Here is a 23,194-nt window from a genome sequence, read left to right as displayed (position 1 = left end):
GAATGATGGCTTTGGAGTCAGAGGACCAGGGTTTGAATTCTGGCTTTGCCACTTAACTAACTTTGTAACTTGAATAAATAACTTGACCCCTTTGGGCCTCATTTTCCTCATCTGTAAAATGATGGGATTGGACTAGATGATCTTTAACTTATCTTAAATCTGTGAAATTCAATGGGAATTTTTAGATTGATGGTTTACCAATTCCTAATGGCTAGAGAATTATTTAAGGTAGCTTGTTGTAGTGGCTAAAGAGCAGGCCTTGGAGTCTGGCAGATTTGGAAGAGCAAGCACCCACTAGTTTTGTGAACTTGGACGTCACTCCACTTCAAAGTGCCCCATTCAGCAATCTGAGACAAAGTTTCAGACACCTCATTTCCTCTCCACTGGTAAATGAAATTCCATATTGTAGAGGAAGGGATTTCCTCCATTAATGAAATCACGAGTCAGTCCTATCCAAGAAAACTCTAAACCAAAATCATACCTGAAAAGCCACATCTATAAGAGTAAGCTCCTAATATAAACATCTTGAGTATTATTTATAAAACTTTTTAAAAAAACAAGGCACAAGGACCTGTTACTTCAAAAAAGTAATGAAACATTATGATGCCCATGTGGTGAGATCTTCAAGTTTTATTATACAATTTCCATAGTCAGCATATTTTAGTTAACCTGAGCAACATCTGGACGTTGGTCATCATCATCATCGTCATCATCATCATCATCATCACCACCACAAGTGCCTACTGCTGTGTGCCAGGCCCTGTGTTAAGCATAGGGATATAAAGAAAGGCAAAAACAAGATCCTTTCCCTCAAAGGGAGCACAGTTGAATGTGGGAGATGACATTCGAACAACTATGAATAAGATGTTAGATATGTACAGCTATGTACAAAGTACATATAGTTATATAGATGATGTATAGAATACATAAACCAGATCTTTAATCTCATTATTACTCACAAGTGTTCCACATCCACCATCCATAACTTTGAAATTCTTCTATCTTATCATAACCTCTCATCCTTCTATCTGTTTCTGTGCCTAACGCCTCCTATACCTATCCTCTCTTCTCCATGAGCTTGTCACCCCAATCCTCCCTGCTTTCCTAAGCCATCACTCTCTCACCTGGTTTCAATTTTCTCCCTTCAGCGTCTCTGTTTTGGAGTTAACTGGTTCAACTTTATACTGTCTTCTTACCAATTATTTTTTTCCAAACTGTAATTTGAGTTTACGTCTGCCATTCACCTACTTTGCTCCCTACACATGTGTTACTGAACATCTATGGAAGAAAGACACATTATTGTTACAGACATCTTTTAGGTAGTACAGTGGAGAAAGCAATGAATGGACTTGAAATCAGAAAGCTCTGAATTTGAATCCTGCCTTGGACACTTACTGCCTGTGTGACCCTAGGCAAGTTGCTTAAACTTTCTCAGGCCCATCTTTAAAATGGGGAGAATAATAATAATAATAATAATAACAACAATAATAATAACCACAATTAAAATAATAATAAAGAACTCATATTTACATAGCATTTTAAAGTTGGTGGGTTTTGTTTGTTTGTTTGTTTTTTCAAGGCATTAGGGTTAAGTGACTTGCCTCGGATTATACAGCTAGAAAGTGTCAAGTGTCTAAGGTCACATTTGAACTCAGATCTTCCTGATTTCAGGTCTGGTGCTATATCTACTGCACCACCTAGATGCCACCCCCTCCAGTTTTGTTTTGTTTTAGCATTTTAAAGTTTTCAAAGCACTTCACATGTTATCTCATTTGACCTAGATCCTTAAAAAAAACCCCTCAAAATGCTGTATAAATGTGAACTTTTTATTGTTATTGTGGTTATTATTATTACTATTATTGTTGCCATCATTGTTATTATTACTATACTGACTGGATCCAGGACAAATTTAGGTAACCTCTGCTGAGCCCTCACTGCTCTATGCCAATCCTTTTTACTGTTCCTTAATTGATTGACTTTCTCTTCCATTCCCCCTCAGGTCTTTCTCAAACATTCCCTTCTCTCATGTCACGCAGACCTACCCTCCCCATTCCCTCTTAGTAGAGCACCTCACTTCTGAAAAAATTGAGCACCCTCACCTCCTCAGTGCTGTATTTCAAATTACCTTATGTCATCTGCCAAGAAGGAAATGTCTCTTCTTATAAATCCTACCTTTCTGCCCCTGGTCCCATCCCGTACTATTTCCTGTGAGAACTAGCCTCCTCATTTTTTGCTTCTCTTCTAATTTCCCATCTCTCCTTATCCCCTAGCTCCTTCCTAGTGCTAACAAACAACCTTAATAAATCTACGCTGGACCCTACCATTTCTCACTCAGGACTGTCTACATCTCTTTTCCTTCGCAGCCCAAGTCCTAGAAAAATCTTTCTACAGTCAGTGTTCACTTTCTCACCTCCCACTCACTTATCAACACCTTCGCTTTCTGGCTTCCAACTTCATCATTCAACAGAAACTGCTCTTTCCAAGGTTACCAGGGAGCTTTTAATTGCCAAATCTGATCATCTTTTCTCAGTCTTCATCCTTCTTGACTTGTCCCATGCCCTTCTCATAGACAATCTCTCTTCCTTGGGATTGTGTGACATTATTTTGTCCTGGCTTTTCCTCCTTCCTCTCCGACTGCCTTTAACAGTCTCCTTTTGTTGGATTTTCATCCAAATCTCCAAACCACCTCCTTCCTACTCCCCAAAGAACAGAGTAATCACTACACAGTAGATCAGACTGGAGAAATCTAGGTCAGTTTCTGTCTATAATTCCATTACTTCCAGTATGTAAGAACAAATAAAATAAGGCCAATTTTATTAAAGAGCTTTCCATTTTTTATGTCTTGTATTTAATTTTTTTTAAATATGTACTGTTTTCTCTTAAGAGATTGTAAGCTCCTCAAAGTCAGGGATGATTTGGTATTTTGCTGTTATACTTCTGATATTTAGCACAGTGGCTGGTACATATGTGATATATAATAAATTCTTATTGAATAAATAATCTTAAATTATACTAAGATCTATGATTTTGCTAGTTTGGGGGAAACTCCAGAAACTCCGTACACATCTAAACCTATTCATTTAACTTTGTCTTTGCATCCCCACTGCTCAGCATGATACCTGGCACATGGTAAACACTTTATAAATGCTTGGTGATTATTGACACCTAGAATCCTTATTATTTTGGGGAGGGGATAGAGGGATCCCAATGGCCCTTCTGTAATTCAATGCATCTTGTTCCAAAATAATATTCACAATGATAAAATGTTTTACAGCTATACGCCAACTCAGAACTAGATTGCTATGCATCTGTGACTTAATAGATGAATCATAGAGAGTTTCTCAAGGCACAGAGAAATCGTGTGACCTTTCCAAGATCAGGTAGCTAGGAAATGTAAGAGGCAGGATGTGAATCTAAGCCTCCCTTTCTCCAAAGTCATCATTCTGTCTGCTATGCCACCCTTACTTCTTTTAAGCCAAAAGGGTATATTGTATCTATGTAAAATCTTTTAAAATTCATTTTGAAATCTGTGCTACATATTCAATAGATTTTTAAGATTACTATTAATGATCACCTGAGCTTTGTGTTAGAATTCACTTTAAAATCTCTGATACATATTCAGGATATTTTTAAAACTACTGTCATTAGTGGACACCTCAGCTTTTCACTACACCTCAAAAACGATTTAATTTTGCTTTTATTTGCATCCCCACTGCTCAGCCCAGTACCTGGCACAGAGTAAGCACTTTGTAAATGCTTGTCGATTGATAACTAGGATCCTCTGATGATTTGGGGGTATAGAGGGATACCAATGTCCCTCCTCTAATGCAATTTTGAATCTTGTTCCAAATATCTCACAATGATCAAGTGTTGTCTAAAGTGTTTTCCTCATAATAACTCTGTTCCATAGTTCAAGGACCCCAACCCCACATTTTATAGTCAACATGAAGAATGAAGGCTCAGAGAGATGAAATGATTTGCCCACAGCCAGGCAGTGCTAAGACAGGGACCTCAGCCTGGCCTCATGCCTCCCAGTCCAGTCCAGTCCATCTGTCCCATTGCCTCTCTTTATTACAAGATTATCAGGTTATAGGAACACAGATCTGGTTTTGGAAGGGACTTGAGAGGCCATGCGGTCTAACCGCATTTTTCAGACAAGGAAACTGTGGCCCAAGAGGGATTGAATGATTTTTTTTTCCCCAAGGTTACGCGGGTAGTAAGCATTGGAGGCAGAGGTTGAACCCAGTTACAGTGATACCAAAGCCAAGTTGGTTTCCAACTTGGTATCCTGGTTCTGGTGTCCACCCTTTTACTGTGATGAAGTCCAACTGTGCTGCTTTCAGAGTGAAACTATTGATGCACAGGACAAGTCTGTTTTTTATTAATGGTTGACAACTCCTCAGCTTTGCCTTTAACATACACCTAAGCTTACTTATATAATTAACCCGTGCTGTGCATTCTTAATAGCTAAGCCAACCCAAATTTCACACAACAAAAAGTTTCACAAAGTGACACAGTGGAAAGAACACGAAGGGGTTGGAACTCTTGGCTTCCAAACCTAGCTGAGCCATTAACGAACTGTATGACCACCACTCACTGAGATGAGATACTGGAAACTGCTTTGCAAACCCCAAGATATGCAGAAATGTCAGCTTCTGTTATTATTTTTATTGTTTTACTTTTCTGGGATTCAGTTTTTATGAAACGAGGAGGGTCAGTCAGTAAACATTTATTAAGTGCCCACTATTTGCCAGGCACTGTACTAAGCCTTGGGGATTAAAAATATTTTTAAAAAGTATTATTAAATTTATTTATTTTACATTTATTATTAAAGTACCTTAAAAGACTAAAACTTAAAAATAAAAGAGGCAAAAGACAATATCTGCCTTTAGGGAGCTCACAATTGGACTGGATTATGTCTCATACTATTATTTTTTGGTTGGTATCTGTGATTTTACCAGTGTAGTTGAGGAAACACTTTCTATAGCCATGTAACTGTCTGGTTACTTAAGCTCTCAGAGAGTTGTCTGAGGGTCAAGGTAAGTGACTAGCCTACTGTCACATAGCTGATATGTATCTGAAGCTAGATTTGAACCCAGGTCTTTCCTTTATCCATTATTCTAGGCTGTCTCTCAAGTCCTTAATATAGTAACTGATGTTCATATAACACTTTATAGTTTAGAAAGTGTATTATCTCATGTGAGCCTCATAAAAAACCTTATGGGGTAGGTATTAAAGATATTATTATCCCCATTTTGTAGATGAGAAAGCTGAGGGCAGAGATTAAGTGATAAATCTGTGGTAACGAGTAGTAAGTAAGCCAAGATAGAATTTGAACCCAGTCCAGGGGTGGGAAACCTACAGCCCACATGTGGCCCTCTAGGTCCTCAAATAAGTTTGGATTCAGTCAAAGAGCCACACTTAAGGACCTAGAGGGCCACATGTGGCCTCGAGGCTGTGGGTTCCCCACCTCTGCCCAGGCCTAAGTTCAAGACCAGCGCTCCATACCATGTTGTTTATACCATTCCCACTCTGAAATAATAATTCACATTTCTATGGCACTTTATGGTTTACGAGATGCTTCTTCATGACACACCAGGATCACACATCTAAGAAGGGTCAGGCACTGGCTTTGACCCTATTACCCCTAACTCTTAGTTCTCTGCTCATTCTATCATGACCAGGTTGTGCTGCCTACCTCCCCATGATTTTCCTACCCCTTCCTGTTTCACTATTCAACATTCAGCATTTTCAGAAATATGCTAGGCATCACTAAAGCAGTAAAGTTCACAGTTAATGACATTTCCTAATTATATTAAGAGAGAAAAAATATGTTGTCTAATATTAGAATATAATTGTAAGACTACAGACATTATATTCCCTGTAAATCTCTTAAAATCATTGTGTTTTATAGCTGAAAATCTAGTAAAAGTTCTAAATATTTTAATGGTTTAGAAATCTGAACTAGGAATAGGTATTTAGCATCCAGAATTCTAATTATTAAAGTACTTTGAGATACTTAGGTGAAAAATAGCAAAGCATTTTAAAACACAATTATAAACCATCAAAACAATTAACTTCTTACTCTAATTGAAAATTACAAATTTATTTAAATTCTTTTGAAAGAATTAGGATTTTAACTTTGGTCCTCACTGTAGATTGCTTTATATACTTTGGATCCAAAAAGAATGAAGAGAAATGAGAGTAAACCCATCATTTAAATAAAGAAAAAACATGTGTTCTTTAAAGTATATTTTTGTGATTAAACACTTTACCTTCATGGAACAAAATCTGATGCCAGTGATATTTTCATTGTTCCAGGGGTGGGGAATATGTGGCTTTGAGGCCACTTTTTACTGAACACAAACTTCACAAGGGCCACATTTGAGGACCTAGAGAGCCACATGTGCCCTTGAGGCCCCAGGTCCCTTACCCCTGGTTGGTCATTTATCATGGCCCATGTGACATAGATTGTGTCTACATGGGTGGAAAATCAACCACTGTGCAATGATTTGATATTTAATCAGTAAAGATACCCAGTATATGCTAAAGTTCCCTTCATGTTTTTTTTTATCCTTTCTATGTTGGGTTCCCCTCCCCCAAATAATCAGCATAATTTGTTTCAAATCTTTACCAGCACATAGAAAATGAATGACAAACAAGGGCCATATTGTCTTTTTTTTAATATTAACTTAATTTTTCAGACAAAACCTAACATAAGCTCTTTGACTATGGTGATTTTTTTCATTTTTTTTTCCTACCATAACCTGAAATTACACCTTGCGCATATTGGTGCTAGCACACAGTACGTGCTTAATAAATATTTATTGACTGACTTGTTGAATTGAAGTGATGGAAGAGAGGACAAAGTGGGATGCAGTATAAAATATTTTGTTTACCTGAGTTTAAATGCCCTTGGTTTTGCTGCTGCTACTGCTGATTATTATTATTGTTATTGTTGTTGTTGTTATTATTATTATTATTATTAGGTCTTTGACCTTGGTCCAGTCATTTCACTTGAGCCTCAGCTTGCTCAAATGTAAAATGCAGGGGAGGGGTCAAATGACCTCAGAGATCCTTTCTTGTTCTAACCTTGTGATGCCAAATTTGAGAATCTATGCTGTCTGTAGTGTGAATGTGATCTCTTTGCTGAAAAACTTGAAAGGCAAACCTCAGAGTCAGACAGCCCAGTGACCTCAATATATATACAACAGTCAAGTTTTTTTCTCCTACAACCAGTTATCTTTCTTCCTACACTTCCTCTCCCCCCACATCTTTTTTTTTCTCCTGCATGTACATGAGTATAAACACAGAGATATCCATTTGATTCTTATAATCTGAAAAAAAAATTATAAAACTTATGCTATGAAACACAATCTTTCTTCTCAAAGGCCACCTTACTCTACAATGGAAGACCTCCTCACAAGGAGCCTATTGAATAACACATGACTTAGCCCCTCATCTGATTAGTTCACGGAAATGGATCATAAGACCGTTACAAAGCCCAGAAGCAAGCAGAGTTCTGAATGACCGTACTTTTTCCTGAAATGTCACAACCACGATGAACTTTATCAAAGGAAATTAGTATGTACTTCAACACACACACACACACACACACACACACACACACATACACACACACACACTCACAACCCACAACCTAATTTGGAAAAGGGAGAAGTTCATTTGAGGGGTTAAGTGTCATATGAATGAATTCCTCTCCCATCCCCTGCCCCTACACACTTCATGGCGTTGATTGACTGCACTAAAAAAATACAGAAATAAAAATATTACTTTTGTGTTATAGACATTGCAATAAGTATTGCCAGGACTATCATGGGCCTGCCTCACAGTTCTCTTCTCTGTTTGAATATGACATTTTGAAGCATGCTGCCTTGTTAATGTACAACAGTACATTACGTATCCTTCAGTTCATCATATTTAGTATGCATTTATTATTCACCTCCTGTGCATAGGATATTGTGCATTTATTATTATACATTTATTTATTATTATACATTTATTATTTGCTTCCTGTGTGCAGGATATAGGAGGCAGCTAGGTGATGCAGTGAATAGAGTGCAGGGCCTGGAGTCAGGAAGATTCATCTTCCTGAGTTGAAATCTGGCTTCAAACACACACTAGCAGTGTGACCTTGGGCAAGTCACTTAACCCTGTTTGTCTCAATTTCCTCATCTGTAAAATGAGCTGGAGAAGGAAATGGCAAACCACTCCAGTATCTCCATTGAGAAATCCCCAAATGGGGTCACAAAGAGTCAGATATGACTGAAAACAACTGAGGATATAAAGATAAAATGATGAAGTAGTCTTTATACTCAAGGAGTCCTGTAGTGTGTGGTACATAATAGGTGATTAATAAAAGTTTATGGGCATCTAGATGGCGCAGTGGATAGAGCAACAGCCCTGAAGTCAGGAGGACTCAGACCAAACACTTCACACTTACTAGTTGTGTGACTCTGGGCAAGTCATTTAACCCCAATTGCCTAAAAAAAAAAAAGATAAAGAATAAAAGTTTACTAATTGATTGATTCTTCTGGGGGGGATAGCAGGTACACAGATAAGTTAAGACAAAAAGACAGTACAAAATGAGTTTAAGAGAAAATGACTGTTATCTTCAGGAAGAACCTTTGTGCAGTAGGTGGCCCATGTGCTATCCTTCAAAGGAGGCTAGGGATCCTGAGAGGCAGAGGTGTGGAGGGAGTGAATTCCAGGAGTGAGGTAGCCCCATGCAAAGGCATGCAGGTGGGAGATAGAATTGTACACAGGTAATAAATAACTAGCAGACCTTCTTCATTCTGCTTTGGTTATGGCACAGACTCTGGAGATCTAACACTTAGTCCAGGAGGTAGGAGCGTGGCGTTATGGAAAGGTCACTGCATTTGGAGCAACAGATAGCTGTTTTAGAATCCTAGTTCTGCTAATTGCTACCCGGATGGCCTTGGCTGGGTCATTGCCAAGCAAGTTCAACATCTTTAACTTGAGGAGGCAGAGCCAGATAATTTTTCAATGCTCATTCTCTCTCTGAAATCTCATGATTTGTGCCCATGGTGTCTTGAATATACTAGGCACTTACTAACATTTTGTGAATTGACTCAGGAACTTTGGTTTAAAACATAGGTCATATGAATGAATTCTAGTCTTCTTCTTGTGTCCAGATTGAATCACAAAGATACACTGGAACAGAAGCCTGATGGAAAAGCTAATAGAAAGTCCTTCTTCCTGTCCCACTTCTCCAGGACAGATTGTTCTTTCCTTGAGATGGATAGATAGAAGAGAGAGATAATAGAGATAGATATGAGAGATAATAGAATAGTTAACTTTGAAAGAGATAATAGAGACAGATATGAGAGATAATAGGGATAGAGATAAGAGATATAATAGATAAAAGATAATAGAGATAGATATGAGAGATCAATGATGGAGAGATAATAAAGATATGAGATATAATAAATAGATATGAAATAATAGAGATAGATGTAAGAGAGATCAATGGTAGATAATAGAGAAAGATTTAAGAAAGATATATAGATATAAGAGAGATAATAGAGATAGATGTAAAAGAGATAGCTACACATTCACACACACTCAAAGGTAAGAGAATAAAGCTGACTGCCCAAACCTGAAGCTAGGTGCCATCCTCTACTCCTCCTTCTTACCTCCCATGTCTAATCTGTTGCTCAGTTCTGTCCATCTTACCTTTGCAAACATCCCTTGTATACGCCCTCCTCTTCTCTGACACTGCTACCACCCTGCTGCAGGTTCCCATCTCCTCACACCTGGATTATTACAATAGCCTGCTGGTCGAGTCCCCCTTCCTCAGGTCTTTTCCCCATTCCAGACCATCTCCTCCACTCAGCTGTCAAATGCTTCTTCCCAAAGTGCAGGTTTGACCATGTCACATTCCCCTACCCTCACCAAAGTCAATAAATTCCACTGGCTCCCTATTATCTTCAGGATCAAATATGGAATCTTCTATTAGAGTTTTAAAGCCCTTTATAACCAGTTCTTTCCCTACCTTTCTGCTATTCTCACACATTACTCCTTATGTATACTCTCTGATCCAGTGGCCCGGGCCTCTTTGTCATTCCTCTTATGTCGTTATCACCAGACTCTACATTTTCCCTGGCTGTCCCCCATACCTCGAATGCTCTTCCTTTTCACCTTGACCTACTGGCTTCCCTGGCATTCCCTTAAATCTCAGCTAAAATCCCACCTTCTTCAAGAAGGTCCCCCTTACTGCTAATGCCTTCTTTCTGAGCTTATCTTCCTTCCACCCTGTATCTATCTTGTTTGTAAGCACACATTAGACTGTGTGCTCCTTGAGGACAGGACTTGCCTTTTGCCTGTCTTTGTATCCCCAGTGCTTAGTATAGCATCTGACACGTAGTTGGTGCTTTAATAAATGCTTAATGATGTTGACTAACAGATAAATTGGATGTCTTATGTCCAGCTCATATTTTTAAAAGTTCACTTCTAGGTTTGATATATAGATCACTTCTTGAAAACTTGCTGGTCTACAAAAGACAGGCCCAACCTAAGAGTTATAGTTCTAATAAAATTACAAATCTGTGTTCTCTTCTTTGTTTTTGACAGGCCAAGAAAGATTTGGAAACATGACAAGGGTCTATTACCGAGAAGCCGTGGGAGCATTTATAGTCTTCGATGTCACCAGGCCAGCCACTTTCGAGGCAGTGACAAAGTGGAAAAGTGACTTGGACTCCAAATTAACTCTCCCTAATGGCAAACCAGTGTCAGCTGTTCTGTTAGCCAACAAGTGTGACCAGTCAAAAGACGTGCTTCTCAACAATGGGCTCAAGATGGACCAGTTCTGCAAGGAAAACGGCTTTGTGGGATGGTTTGAAACCTCAGCAAAGGTAAAAATCATTAAAAATAAGCTTAAATCCTTGCTAAGTATCAGATACAGAAAAGTCACATTTCCCAGTTTCTAAGGTGGAGGTTTGAAATGTGATCGTCCACCTAGAAAACCATCTATAGTATTTATAAGAATAAAATACAGAGGAAATCCATTAGAATCGCAAGGAGATGTTGACTTTTCAGGCAGTAGCTGTCTTGAAGATGTCCTAGACCAGGGGTGGGGAACCTGCAGCCTTGAGGCCACATGTGGCCCTCTGGGTCCTCAAATGTGGCCCTTTGACTGAATCCAAACTTCACAGAAGGAATTTGTTGAATTTGGAAGGGGTATTTTTAGGGGTCTTTGTAAAACAAACACACACACACACACACACACACATATATATATATATATATATATACATATATATATGTGTGTGCATGTATAATATATGTATATATATGTGTGTATATATTATATATATATATATATATATTTATTTATTCATTCATTCATTCATTCATTCATTGTTGAGTAGCGTCAGTTTTGTCCCACACTTCATAATCCCATTTGGGGTTTTCTTGGCAAAGATACTAGAGTGGTTGCTATTTCCTTCTCCAGTTCATTTTACAGATAAGGAAACTGAGGTAAACAGGGTTAAGTGATTTGCCCAGGGTCACACAACTAGTAAGTGTCTGAGGCCAGATTTGAACTGAGGAAGATGAGTCTTCCTGACTTTAAGCCCAGCATTCTGTCCACTGCTTTATATGTAATACATATAGACACACATTACAAATCTAAAAAGCTTACAACACCCTAGATGAATTTAAGTCACCTGGCCAGATGAACTACATTTTTAGGTACTGAAAGACTTGGCAGATTTGATGGTAGATTCTTTTTTGAGGGCAGTAGCATTTCATTTTTCTCTGTATCATGAGCATATAGCACAGCGCATTGCATGTTGTAAACTCTTAATAAATACTTGTTGATTAATTGATTTTTTTATTGCTGAACTTGTCTTATGAAATTTGAAAGATTATAGAGGATAAGAGAATTGTTATGTGTTATGCCCAGAGAAGGGCAAATGTCCCAATTTTCAAAATAAGGGAAGAAAATGAAATGTGTTGACTATAGGCCAGTGAGCTTTACTTTTATTTCTAGCAAAATTCACCATCTCGTTATTAAAGGGATGGTTAGTAAACCTATAGAAAAGAAAGCAGTGATCACAAAGAGCCATCATGGCCTCATCAAGAAGAAGGCCTGCCAAAGCTAACTCAAGTTCCTTTTTTTTTTTGAGAGGATTATTAAACTGGTAGGCTAAAGCATTGGTGTAGATATAGTTTGCCTAGGTTTTAGTAAGCACTTGGTAAAGTTTCTTTTACTATTCCTTTAGAAAAGATGGAGTATTGTAGGCTAGATCAGGATGGGGAACCTGTGGTCTTGAGGCCACACGTGGCCTTCTAGGTCCTTGGGTGCAGCCTTTTGTCCAAGTTTTACAGATCCTTTTATTAAGGGGTTTTGTCCTGTGAAATTTGGATTCTGTCAAAGGGCTGCACTTGAGGACCTGCCACAGGTTCCTTACCCACCTGGGCTAGATGATCCCACAACCAAGTGTATTCAGAACTGGTTGGATTTCCAGAATTAAAGAATAGTCATTAATGCTTTTATGTCAAGTTAGAAGGAGGTCTGCAGTGGAATGGTCCAAATGGCCCTTTCTGCTTTAACTTTTTTTTTTTTTATCTTTGACTTGAATGAATGCAGAAAAGGGGCACATATAATGGGAGACATGGTTAATCGACTGGGAGACAAGGTCAGGATTTTGTCAACTAGAATGCTGGGCCAAATTAAATAAGATGCAATTTAATAGAGACTGATGTAAAATATTAATATTGGCTTCCAAAAATCAACATCACAAGTACACAGATGAGAGGAAAGATTAGATTGAGGTTTGTCTAGAAAAATATTTGAAAATTTAGTGTGCTGTAGGTGACTATAAGTCAACAAATATACTATTATGTTATTTTAAAAAATGAAAAACTAGTGCAGCCTTGGGCTACATTAAGAGAGGTTCTGCTTTGGAAAGTAAAGAAATGTTAATAATATTGTTAAATTCTGCCATGGTTAGACTACATGAGGAGTTTTGCGTTCAATTCTGGGCACTAAATTTTAAGAAAAATATTGGTAGACTAGACCACCAGTATAGTGAAAGGCCATGTGAGGATTGGTTGAAGAAACTGGGGATTTTTAACATAAGGAAGGAAATATTCAGGGAGAATAGGCAGATGTCTTTGAGGGTTGTAAAGGGATTAGAAGTGCTTGGTCCCAGAGGGGAGAACTTGAAACAATAGGTAGAAATTTCAGGGAAGAACATTTAGGTTTGATATAAGGAGAAGTTTCTAAATAAGTAGGTGGACAGCCCGGGAGGCCATTGTGTTCCCCCTCATTGGAGGTGGTCTGGCGTGTAGTCAATGATCACTCTTTGAGTATGTGGTAGTGAAAGTTGTTGGTCAGGTGGGCATTGGAGTCGCTGGCCACTGAGGTCTCTTCCTACCTGAAATTCAGTCAGTCAGCAGTCAGTAAACATTGATTAAGTGTTTCATTCTGCCAGGCACCATGCTAACTAGTAGGGATACAAAGAAAGGTAAAAGTCTCTGCTTTCAAGAACTCAGTCTGGTGGGGGAAGATAACATGCAAATTGTTATGTACAAACAAGAGTTACACAAGATAGGTTGGAAATAATCATCAGGGGAAAGACAGGGAGATTGGGAAAGGCTTCCCATAGAAGGTGGTATGTTACCTGGGACTTGAAGGAAATCAGGAGGCAGAGATGAAGGGGGAGAAAATTCCAGGCCTAGGGGAGAGCCAGCCAGTGAAAATATCCAGAGGCAGAAGATGCAGTGTCTTGTTCAAGGCCAGATACTCATATTAGTTTAATAATAATAGATGTCCATAATTTGCTTTGTGATCCTTTTGGGTTTTGGATAGCTCACTGTCTGCAATGGTATGTGCTCTGGTGTTGACTGTCAATTTTATATAACTCTTGAACTGAGTGCTGAGGCATGAGGAAGGATCCAGAGAATAATGAGGCAGAGTCTGTCCTCGTGGAGCGTATAGCCTACTTTGAACAAAATTAAACTTGTGATAGCTTAAGAACTCTGTGAAATTTAAGGGGCCATTGAAGACAACAGGCACCATTGCAATGTAGCACATAGTGAACTACCAATAAGTGGTCTGGGCAGAGAGGTATGACTTCAGCCACTGCAGTGGTCATGGAAACTAGAGGTGGGATGTGACCCGGGACATGAGAGGTAGCTAGCAAATAACGAACGAGCAGATGCAACTTACGCTTTCGAGTGTCCCAGGCAATGATGTGCTATATTGGGAATGTCCTTCGGATGCTATAATTCAGAGTTGTTTTTCCCAGAACTTCCATGAATATTTGGACGACTCTGCCCCTCCTTGTCCACTGGTGTTTTTAACATTGCCCTGACAGATATCACAGGGCTGAAACAAAATGCTGCTGGTATTGTAGGGGTGGGAATGAGGATGGGGTATGTTCTTTAATAGCCTAGATTGAAAGACTTGGGTGTTACATAAAGATTTGTCTGTATGTCACCAGACTTCCACGTCACTCTGATTAATTGTAAATATGCTCCAAGGATAAAAATGTAAGGGAAAGATGAACTACATTGAAGTTCTGTAATTTCTAACATTTTGTGAGGAGGCCTGTTAAACATAGGCTAGTTGTATTTAATGGAGCTTATTTTACATGGGTTATCTTTAGAATGCTCCAGAATTAAATTTGGAGACGTCACAGTTAGACTACTTAGGGTGTTTTGTATTCAGTTTTGGACCCTCCTTTTTAAAATTCTTTGGACTGGCCTCTGTATTGTAACTCAGTTTAGTATTAGGGAACTCCCAAGTGAAGAAGTCTCCTCTGCTAACATAGATTGTAAAGCTGGTGACTTTGCACAGTCCTCACTCACTTAAATCCAATTCACTCGCATGTCATGGCATCACCTCCCTGATGTCACGGTCCTCTTCCACAACAAGAACAAACAACAACAACTGACATAAATTAGCACTTCTTTGTAATTTATAGTCTTAGAGCATTGCCTAGAGCACATAGAGGGTAAGTGCCATATTCAGGCAACTAGTACTAAGTATAAGAACTGAAAGTCTCTAAAAGCTTTTGATAGGGTCTGCCTGTCATCCCTCACAGATTGCTAAACTAGAAATAATCAGAAATAATTCTGAGGTTGTATAGATTTTTGGTGAGCACGGTATTTACTAGAACAACAAAAAGTGATGAAATTACTATGAGGAGAACTTTAAAAGTCAAGGGACCAGGCATCAGTAGCCAAAGTTTGATTAAATCTTTGAATTACTTTAAAGTTATAGACCATTTTTTAAAATTTAATAATGTTTCATTTCCTCCTGGGCATTGTCAGTGAGGTGAGATGACTAAATTCTGATTTAAAATTTTAAAGTCTTCATAGCTTCTGATGACATAAACACCACTACAGGGCCCAGCCTGCCCATCTAAAGCACAGAGCCCTGGGTACCTCCAGTAGCAGAAATCCTAGTTAGCACCACCCTGGCACTTTGGTTATCCACAGAGTTGCAGCTCTTCTGGAGAGTAGAGTGGGGTGGAGAGTATTAGGGGTCAGTAGTAGAGCAGGGGTTCTCTTGTAATATTAACTTTATGGAAAAGAGAAGTTTGCCTTGCTCCACTTTTGTTGGGTGTGAACTAGCTTGTGAGGCTTTATGCCCAGATCCCCTGCTAGGACTGTTATAAGGATCTCATGAATCCAATAGAATAATCCTTCCTTGATTCAGAGTTGAAGTTCTGTAGAAAATGGAATGGTTGCCACTGATTTCTCCAACTCTTAATGTGTTTCTTTCCCTGTCCTTACCTGTTTGCTATTCATCTACTCTCTCAGCCATATGAGCCAAGGAAGAAGGGAAATGGAGCAGTCTGAAGTTGCCCAGTAGCAGAAAATGCATAATGAGCATTATCGCAAGAAAAGCTGATCACCTTGCTTCCTGCATCCCCCAATGCTTTTGTGCCTTTCAGTCCATTTGAGAGAGAAGATAGAACCTCCTTGACTTCATTCCTAGAATACTGCAGCACAAATGTGCTCTACCCTAATCAGATGCTTTCCTTCCTTCCTTCCTTCCTTCCTTCCTTCCTTCCTTCCTTCCTTCCTTCCTTCCTTCCTTCCTTCCTTCCTTCCTTCCTTCCTTCCTTCCTTCCTTCCTTCCTATGTTGGCATTCACTCTGGGAAGCTGATGCTTTCATTGAGTTGAAGGTTCATGTGGCAGAATTCACCTCATATTTTTGATTAAGTTGATCATGGCCTGGATCCAGTTGTGGCTACCAAATTGGAGAAGAAGGTCCAGACCTAAGGTGGAAACTGGCACAGCAGATATTTTTTTCAGAGATGTTTATTGTACTTAAAATTCAAGCTGATTCCACATGACAGAGGCTGATTTGTGGAGCATGGTTCTTTCAGTCATTAGATCAGACAAGAGATTCAGCCCTTTTGGCTTTATATTGAGAATGGGAATAGTTTTCTGAAAGTCTTCCAGGAAATCTTGCCCACTTGCCCACTTTGAGCAGTTCAAACCATTAATAGCCTTTTATTTTTCACATCTTTAGCTAATCAGTGTCCAAAGGTTTTGGAGGTGTGCTTTCAGAATGTTATTTAATTTGAAAACCATTTTAAAGGAAGCATGATATAGTGGAAAGTATATTGTATTTTGGAGTCAGAAGATCTTGGTTTGAATCCAGGCATTGTCACTTACAGGTTGTATGAACTTGGGCAAATTGCTTAATTTCTCAATTTCCTCATCTGTAAAATGGTGGAGGTGGCAGGGGTGGGGGGGAGGGGCATTACACTCAGTCTCCAAAACTTCTAAGGTCTCTTTCAGCTCTAGATCTACGAGCCTATAATCCTTTGACTGTGACTTATACATTTTAGTAAAATAAAGATGGACCTTTATAGGATTCAGTCACAGCTTGAACTGAACACTCCATTGATCTACCGATCTTTCTTCTCACTTGGTTCAGAGGTTAGACTCAAACCTTCAAGTGCAATATACGTGTTAAGCAATTATCATAGTAGCCTCCTGACTCATTGGTGTGCTTCCAGGCTCTCTTTCCTCCATTTCAACTTATGGAGAAATTACAAATGGGTCTTTTCCAAGTATCGGTTGGGTTGACATTCCCCTACTCGAAATGGCTCACTGTAAAAAAAAGTTAGAAGAAAAAAAACAACAGGAGTTAAGGCTGCTGAATCACGTATAGCACTTCCATTCTAGAAAGGGACCTTTCCAAATTTTCTTCAGTTTCTGAAGTATTACAAAGAGATCATTCTAGACCTTGGTTTCAGATTTATTTGGATACTGGTCTTCTCTGTTTTGGGGGAGGGTATGCTGTTCAGCAAGGTTTGTTAAGGTAAGTAGCTTAGCCAAGTCAGAGTGGCCACTCTTCTCTTCCTGGCTTTTTCTGAGTGTATAATCTTTACCTCAGTCTTCGATGGTTTCCTTCAAGTCTCAACTAAAATCAACCTTCTGAAGGAAGTCTTTCCCAGGCCCCCTTAACACTACTACCTTCTCTCTGAGATTATCACTAATTTTTACTGTATATATGTGGTTTCTACCCTTTTGTTTACCTGTCATGTCCTCGGATTGTAAGCTTCTCAAGGGCAGGGGCTGTTTTGGTCTTATTATTAATTAATTATTATTATACATATTTATAAATGTTCTATATTTTATTATGGCACATAATTTTATTAATATATTATTATATTTATATTATATACTTATGTCATAAATAGATCATTATATTTATATATCTGTATCATATATTATTTATGCTATATTTATATCATAAACATATTATATATTAATTATTGATGTTATTATTAATGTACGCTTGCTGACTTGACAGCTAAGCTGTGCCAACAAGGCCAAGATGAACATGAGTTTGTGCTATAGACCCAGCTGTCTCAGAAATACAAAGCTGGGTGTTCATGCCTTGTTTGGCACCCTGAACTGCCTTACCACCAAGGGAGCCATGGTAAGTCTCACAACAGAATAAGTTTTCAGAGACCCCTAGTATGACTGATTTTTATGGCTAAGTTGAGAGAAGGACGGCTTCTAATACTTATTTGCCTCCAGTTATCATGATCCATATTTTGTCCTCACCGGTCTTAGGAGGTCAGCCTAATTACTGGCAGTAGTGATAATTGGCATGTAATTGTTGTCCTTCCATAGTCTATCATGAGCACTTGGGTTCTACGGTCATAGTTTACTGTGCTTGCATGAGGCTCCCTTTTCTTCCTTTCACTGAGGCTTATAAAAGAACTTTGGCCCTTTAGAGGTAACAGGGAGCCACTGAAGTTTATTGAGTAGGGAAGTAATATGGTTGGGCCGTAATAAAAAGGAAGCAAACTTAAAATAATTATATCCAATTCAACAAACATTTATTTTCTATGCAAGGTTTTTGGGCGACAGTAAGAACTGTATCGTCCCTGTGCTCAGAAACAAGGAGATAAATATTATACAATACAAAATGTAAAAAGGCCAAGTGCTCTAGGGAAACTTGAGGGAAGCAGGGCCGCTTTTACCCAGAGAGGTATTGGGATAATAGATTTAGGCTTGGAAAGCGGACTTCTTTATCTTTCATATAAGGAAACCGAGCCCCCGGCAAGGAGAGGATGAGCCAGCAAAAGAGAAGGAAGGTTAGTGTAGCTAGGAGTAGAACCAAGCGGGAACAACATCAAGAAATCCAGGGGAAGGGAGGGTATGCAGAAGAGGGTGCCAGCAGAATCAAGGGCTGCAGAGAGGGCACTGAGAAGACTAAAGCCGGGCCCTCCTCGTCCTTCCTACCCAGACCCTTTCTGCCTTTCCGGCCTTGTTACACCTTACTCCTTGCAACGTGCTCGGTCATCCGGTGACGCCGCCTGTTGTCTCTATCACGAATTCCATGAAGCTGTTGTTGAATCAGGAAGGAGCTTTATGAACGACCTGGGAAGGCCGGGTGTCCCACGTGTGTGAGCGCACTCATGGGAGAGCACATGTGACAACCGATGCACACCTTTTTCTTCCCTACTCCCCATTCGAATTTCCTTCCCCTGTTTCCCCATTGGCTGGGTGCTATAAAGGTACAGCTTCTCTGAAGCACCTCATTTCCCCACGTGAGTCTCCGCCCCTAATTACATCTCCCACTGCCCACAATTCAGTGACCCTGGCTCCTATTTGGGAACGCCCTTGGTTTTCCACTGGTTGGTCTATTCACCACCAATTCCGCTTTAAGCTCCCTTTGTTCAACTTTCACCCAGCCCTCAGATTGCATTTTTGCATTCCCTCCCAGTTTAAACTGACTCCAATGCTGTCACTCAGTTATCCAACCTCTGAGTGCAGAAGCAACATCCCCAACCACATTTTCCACAGGCCTCCTCCTGTACATATTTTTATGTGTTTAGTTGTTTGCATGTTGTCTCTCCTATTAGACTGTACTCTCCTTGAAGGTAGGGACTGTTTTTTGCCTTTATTTGTATCCTTAGTGCTTAGCATAATGCCTGGCACACAGTAGGAACATAATTAAATGCTTTTGGATTTCAGAGTAGACCATTGGATTTAGTTATTTAAAGGTAACCTTTGAGAAAGGAATTTCAATAGAGTGGTGGATCAGAAGCAAGATTGCAAGGCACAGAGGACTAAGTGGTGAGCACATATAGGAAACACAAAAGATAACGCTCTTAGGAATTTAGCCCTTAAGAGGTTGAGATATATAAGATGGTAGTGTAAGGGGGTGTGAGGGTCAAGGGAAAGTTTTTTATTTTTCTTTCAAGATTCTGTGAACCTAAATATGTTTGTAGGGAGCTGGGAAGGAACCTACATGTGGAGGGAGAGATTAAAAATGGGTGTGACAGAGGGAGGGGAGAGGAGTCATTGGGAATGTAATGGGATCATACATGCCTCAGTCACACATGGTAGACCTACCTCTGTCTTTTTGTGACTTTTTCTTTTCTGTTTAGAGGTTGCTTCCTCTATATTACAGAAAGATTCTCAATATGAGTGGCACAGTAGAATTGTGGAAAGATGATTGGATTTGGATTCAGAATGTAATAATGGCAATCATTGTTTCTATTTGTATGGTACAGCCCTAGAAGGTCACAAAGTGTTTTCCTCATACCTATTATAAGTAAAGTTTACTATCCCCATTTTAGGAACAAGGACACCGAGGCACAGAGAGGTGATGAAGTAATTTGTCCCACCCTACGGAGGTAACATATAGCAAAGAAGCTGGTTTCCTGGCTCCAGGTCCAGAGTTTCTTCCTTCACTAAAGTATGTTGCTTCTAAAGCAGCTCAGTGTTGCAAGGAGTTGTCAAAAGTCTCCAACTGATATGTCTTTCCTTTGAGAATGCTTTGACATCCAAATTCATTTTTATTGTGTGGTCCTGCTTTGTTACAGGATGTATAGACTTGGAGTCCTAAAATCCCACTGGAATCCTGGCTCAGCTAGGTCCCAGTCAGTGTGGACAAGGAATCCTGTAAATTTGTCTGGTTATTTGAATTTTGCACTACTTGAAGTTATATATAAAATTATATATAATTATATGCAAATTATGATAATTGGTTCCAGTCCCATGGAAATATGTAGTATAAATTCAAATGATGCATCCGCTTTATAGGATTCATTATTTGCACTAATCAGGACATAGTTCTCTTTTTCAGTTGTGCTGCTGTGGGCATATTTTTCATTTGTTCACCTCTCTGAGCATCCGTTTCCATACCTGTAAGATGATAATGTTATTTATGTTACTGCCAACCACACAGAGGCTGTTGGGAGGAATATGTTTTGTGGGCTCTGGAACTCCTTTCATATAAGTGTAAATTATTATGATTTAATTCAATGGAAGGGATTCACAGCTTGATTTTTTTTTTCATCAGTTGCTTTCCAGACACATGGTTGTACAGATAATGTAATTACTCCCAAATATCCTTGAACTCTTCAATCTAACTCAATTTCTGGAGGCTGACCTAACATTAGGACAGTGGACAGGCTGCTGATGCATTACCAGGGCTACTCCTCAACTATGTCTAATGGAATATTGATTTTCTCCCTGGTGTGCTCTTCTAAGAAATCAATACTTCACTAGATGGCAGAGCAGTTGTGGATGAAAAAGAAGGTGATCTGTTCCATCCGGGTTCCCTTCTCCACAGGGCTCAGGGGTTCTGAGGACATCAGCTGAAGCACAATCAGAGGCACTGGGGAGAAAGAATAATGGGACTTCAGCATTTACAGACCATCCTGTAGAGGAAGTTAGGTAGCACAATGAATATAAAGTATGTTGTATGTGGAGCAAGGGGGCAGCAAGGGGGTGCAGAGGATAGAGCATTGGGCCTGGAGTCAGGAAGACCTGAGTTCAAATCTGTCCTCAGACACATACTAGTTGTATGGCCATGGGCAAGTCACTTATTCCTGGTTACCTCAGTTTCCTCATCTGTAAAATGAGCTGGAGAAGGAAATGGCAAACCACTCCAGTATCTTTGCCAGGCAGTCATGAAGAGCTGGACAAGTCGGAAATGACTCAACAACAACATATCTAGAACATCCCTTTGATTTACTAGTCTAGCAACCCCATAAAAAAAGAAAGAAGGCCTATCTTGTATAACCTGGAGTTGGTGAAGCAATGCCAGTGCTTTGTGATCACGGCTTCCCCTCCTAAATAATGACAAACCAATCTCTGTGAGCTTCAGTTTCCTCATCTATAAAATGGGAATCATACTGGCATTACCTATTTCATAGACTTGTTGTAGGATAATGCTTTGTAAACTTATAAATATTATATAAATGTGTGTCATAATCATAATCACAGCATTTCTATTATTTAGTGTCTTGGCCAAAGTCAGACAGCTTTGTAAGGAGCAGATCTAGACTGAGAATAACCTGGGTTCCCATCTCCAAAATTCAGGACTTTTGCCACCAAAAGAATTTGCTCTGGTAATTTGTGGCCAAGAGCAACCAGTATGCTTACTACAGAAAAATTTATCTAGCTTTTTTAAGTGCTCTGAGCTATCCAAGTCATCTTCCACATTTGAAGAAAGTAAATTCCTCGTTAACTAAATACTTAATTGCCGTGTATTGTAATAGTTAATAATAATAACTAGCTTTAAGGCATATAAAATGCTTAATATATTATCTCATTTGATCCTAAAAACAACTTTGATGGGTAGTGCTGTTATTATCTTCATTTTACATATTAGGAAACTGAGGCTAAGAGAGTTTAAGTGATTAACCCAGGGTAACACAGTGTGTAAGTATCTGAGATAGGTTTTGAACTCAGGTCTTCTTTACTCCAAGTCCAGTGTTCTATTTCACTGTACCACCTGGTCACCTCTAATTAAAGCCAGCCAGCTGCTCTTTTTTGAATTATGAAGCAGCAGGAGAGTGTTTTTATGTGCTCACTGTATAAGCTATAGTGACTTGTGGTCCCCTGTATCATTAAGGTATAGAACACATCTATGTTCCCTTCTAGAATTTTCATAAGGGCAGAAATTAGTATGGTGGAAAGGACAATAGGTGAGGAGTCAGAAGGCCTGGCTCTGTCACTGCAGTCATACTGATGGTTATAACCTGCATTCAAATCCTGGCCCAGATGCTTACTAGCTGTATCACCCTGAAAAGTCCCTTCATCCCCGTGTGCCTGACGCTTACAATTGGCTTTGTTCCTAAGTCCTCTCTGGCTTCTTGGAGTCCCCCCCCCACTGGTAACTGCAATAAGAATATCTCCATGATAGTAAGAACAATTCTCATTTGGACTTGTAGTCAAGGAGACTTAGATTTGTTTTCTGCCTGGACTATCCACGTGACCATGGGCCAGTCACTTAATGTCTTAGTTTCCTCAGTTTCCTTAATTACCAAAGGGGATAAGATTATCTACAGTCCCTCCTTGGAAGGTTTGTTCTGAGAATCACATGAGATAATGCATGTATGGAGAACATTTAGCAAACCTTAAAATGCTGTGTTAATGTCAGCTATGATTGTTAATGTCATTTGTATAATATTTTATAGTTTACAGAATCTCTTTTCCTTGCAACAACCCTGTAAGATAGGGTTTCCTATTTGTGAAATTTTAGGTGGTACTAGGAGACCTCTAAAGGTGTTTGGAATCCTAACTTTATATTACCTGGTATATAATTTTACAATTTTAATTTATTATGCTTTTGTTCACATCAATGACTCTTTTTGACATATAGTCTTTTGAATATGGAACAAAGTCCTCAATTATTGTTTCCCCCTCACC

The 23,194-nt window shown here is 39.2% G+C and overlaps 1 protein-coding gene across 1 annotated transcript in view; it reads left to right on the top strand.

Moving 5' to 3' along the window:
* The window catches only part of RAB38 (RAB38, member RAS oncogene family), a 53,261-nt gene that overhangs the window by 16,105 nt on the left and 13,962 nt on the right, over positions 1-23,194 (top strand). Inside the window, exon 2 of the mRNA XM_020993821.2 lies at positions 10,615-10,895. Coding sequence (XP_020849480.1) covers positions 10,615-10,895 — 281 coding nt within the window. The remainder of the gene's footprint in view (positions 1-10,614; positions 10,896-23,194) is intronic.

This window comes from Phascolarctos cinereus, unplaced genomic scaffold, assembly GCF_003287225.1.
Source record: "Phascolarctos cinereus isolate Bilbo 61053 unplaced genomic scaffold, phaCin_HiC Scaffold_726;HRSCAF=1367, whole genome shotgun sequence".
NCBI lineage: Eukaryota > Metazoa > Chordata > Mammalia > Diprotodontia > Phascolarctidae > Phascolarctos > Phascolarctos cinereus.
Note: the sequence above shows the minus strand (reverse complement) of the source record. Positions and strands in the feature narration are given on the sequence as shown.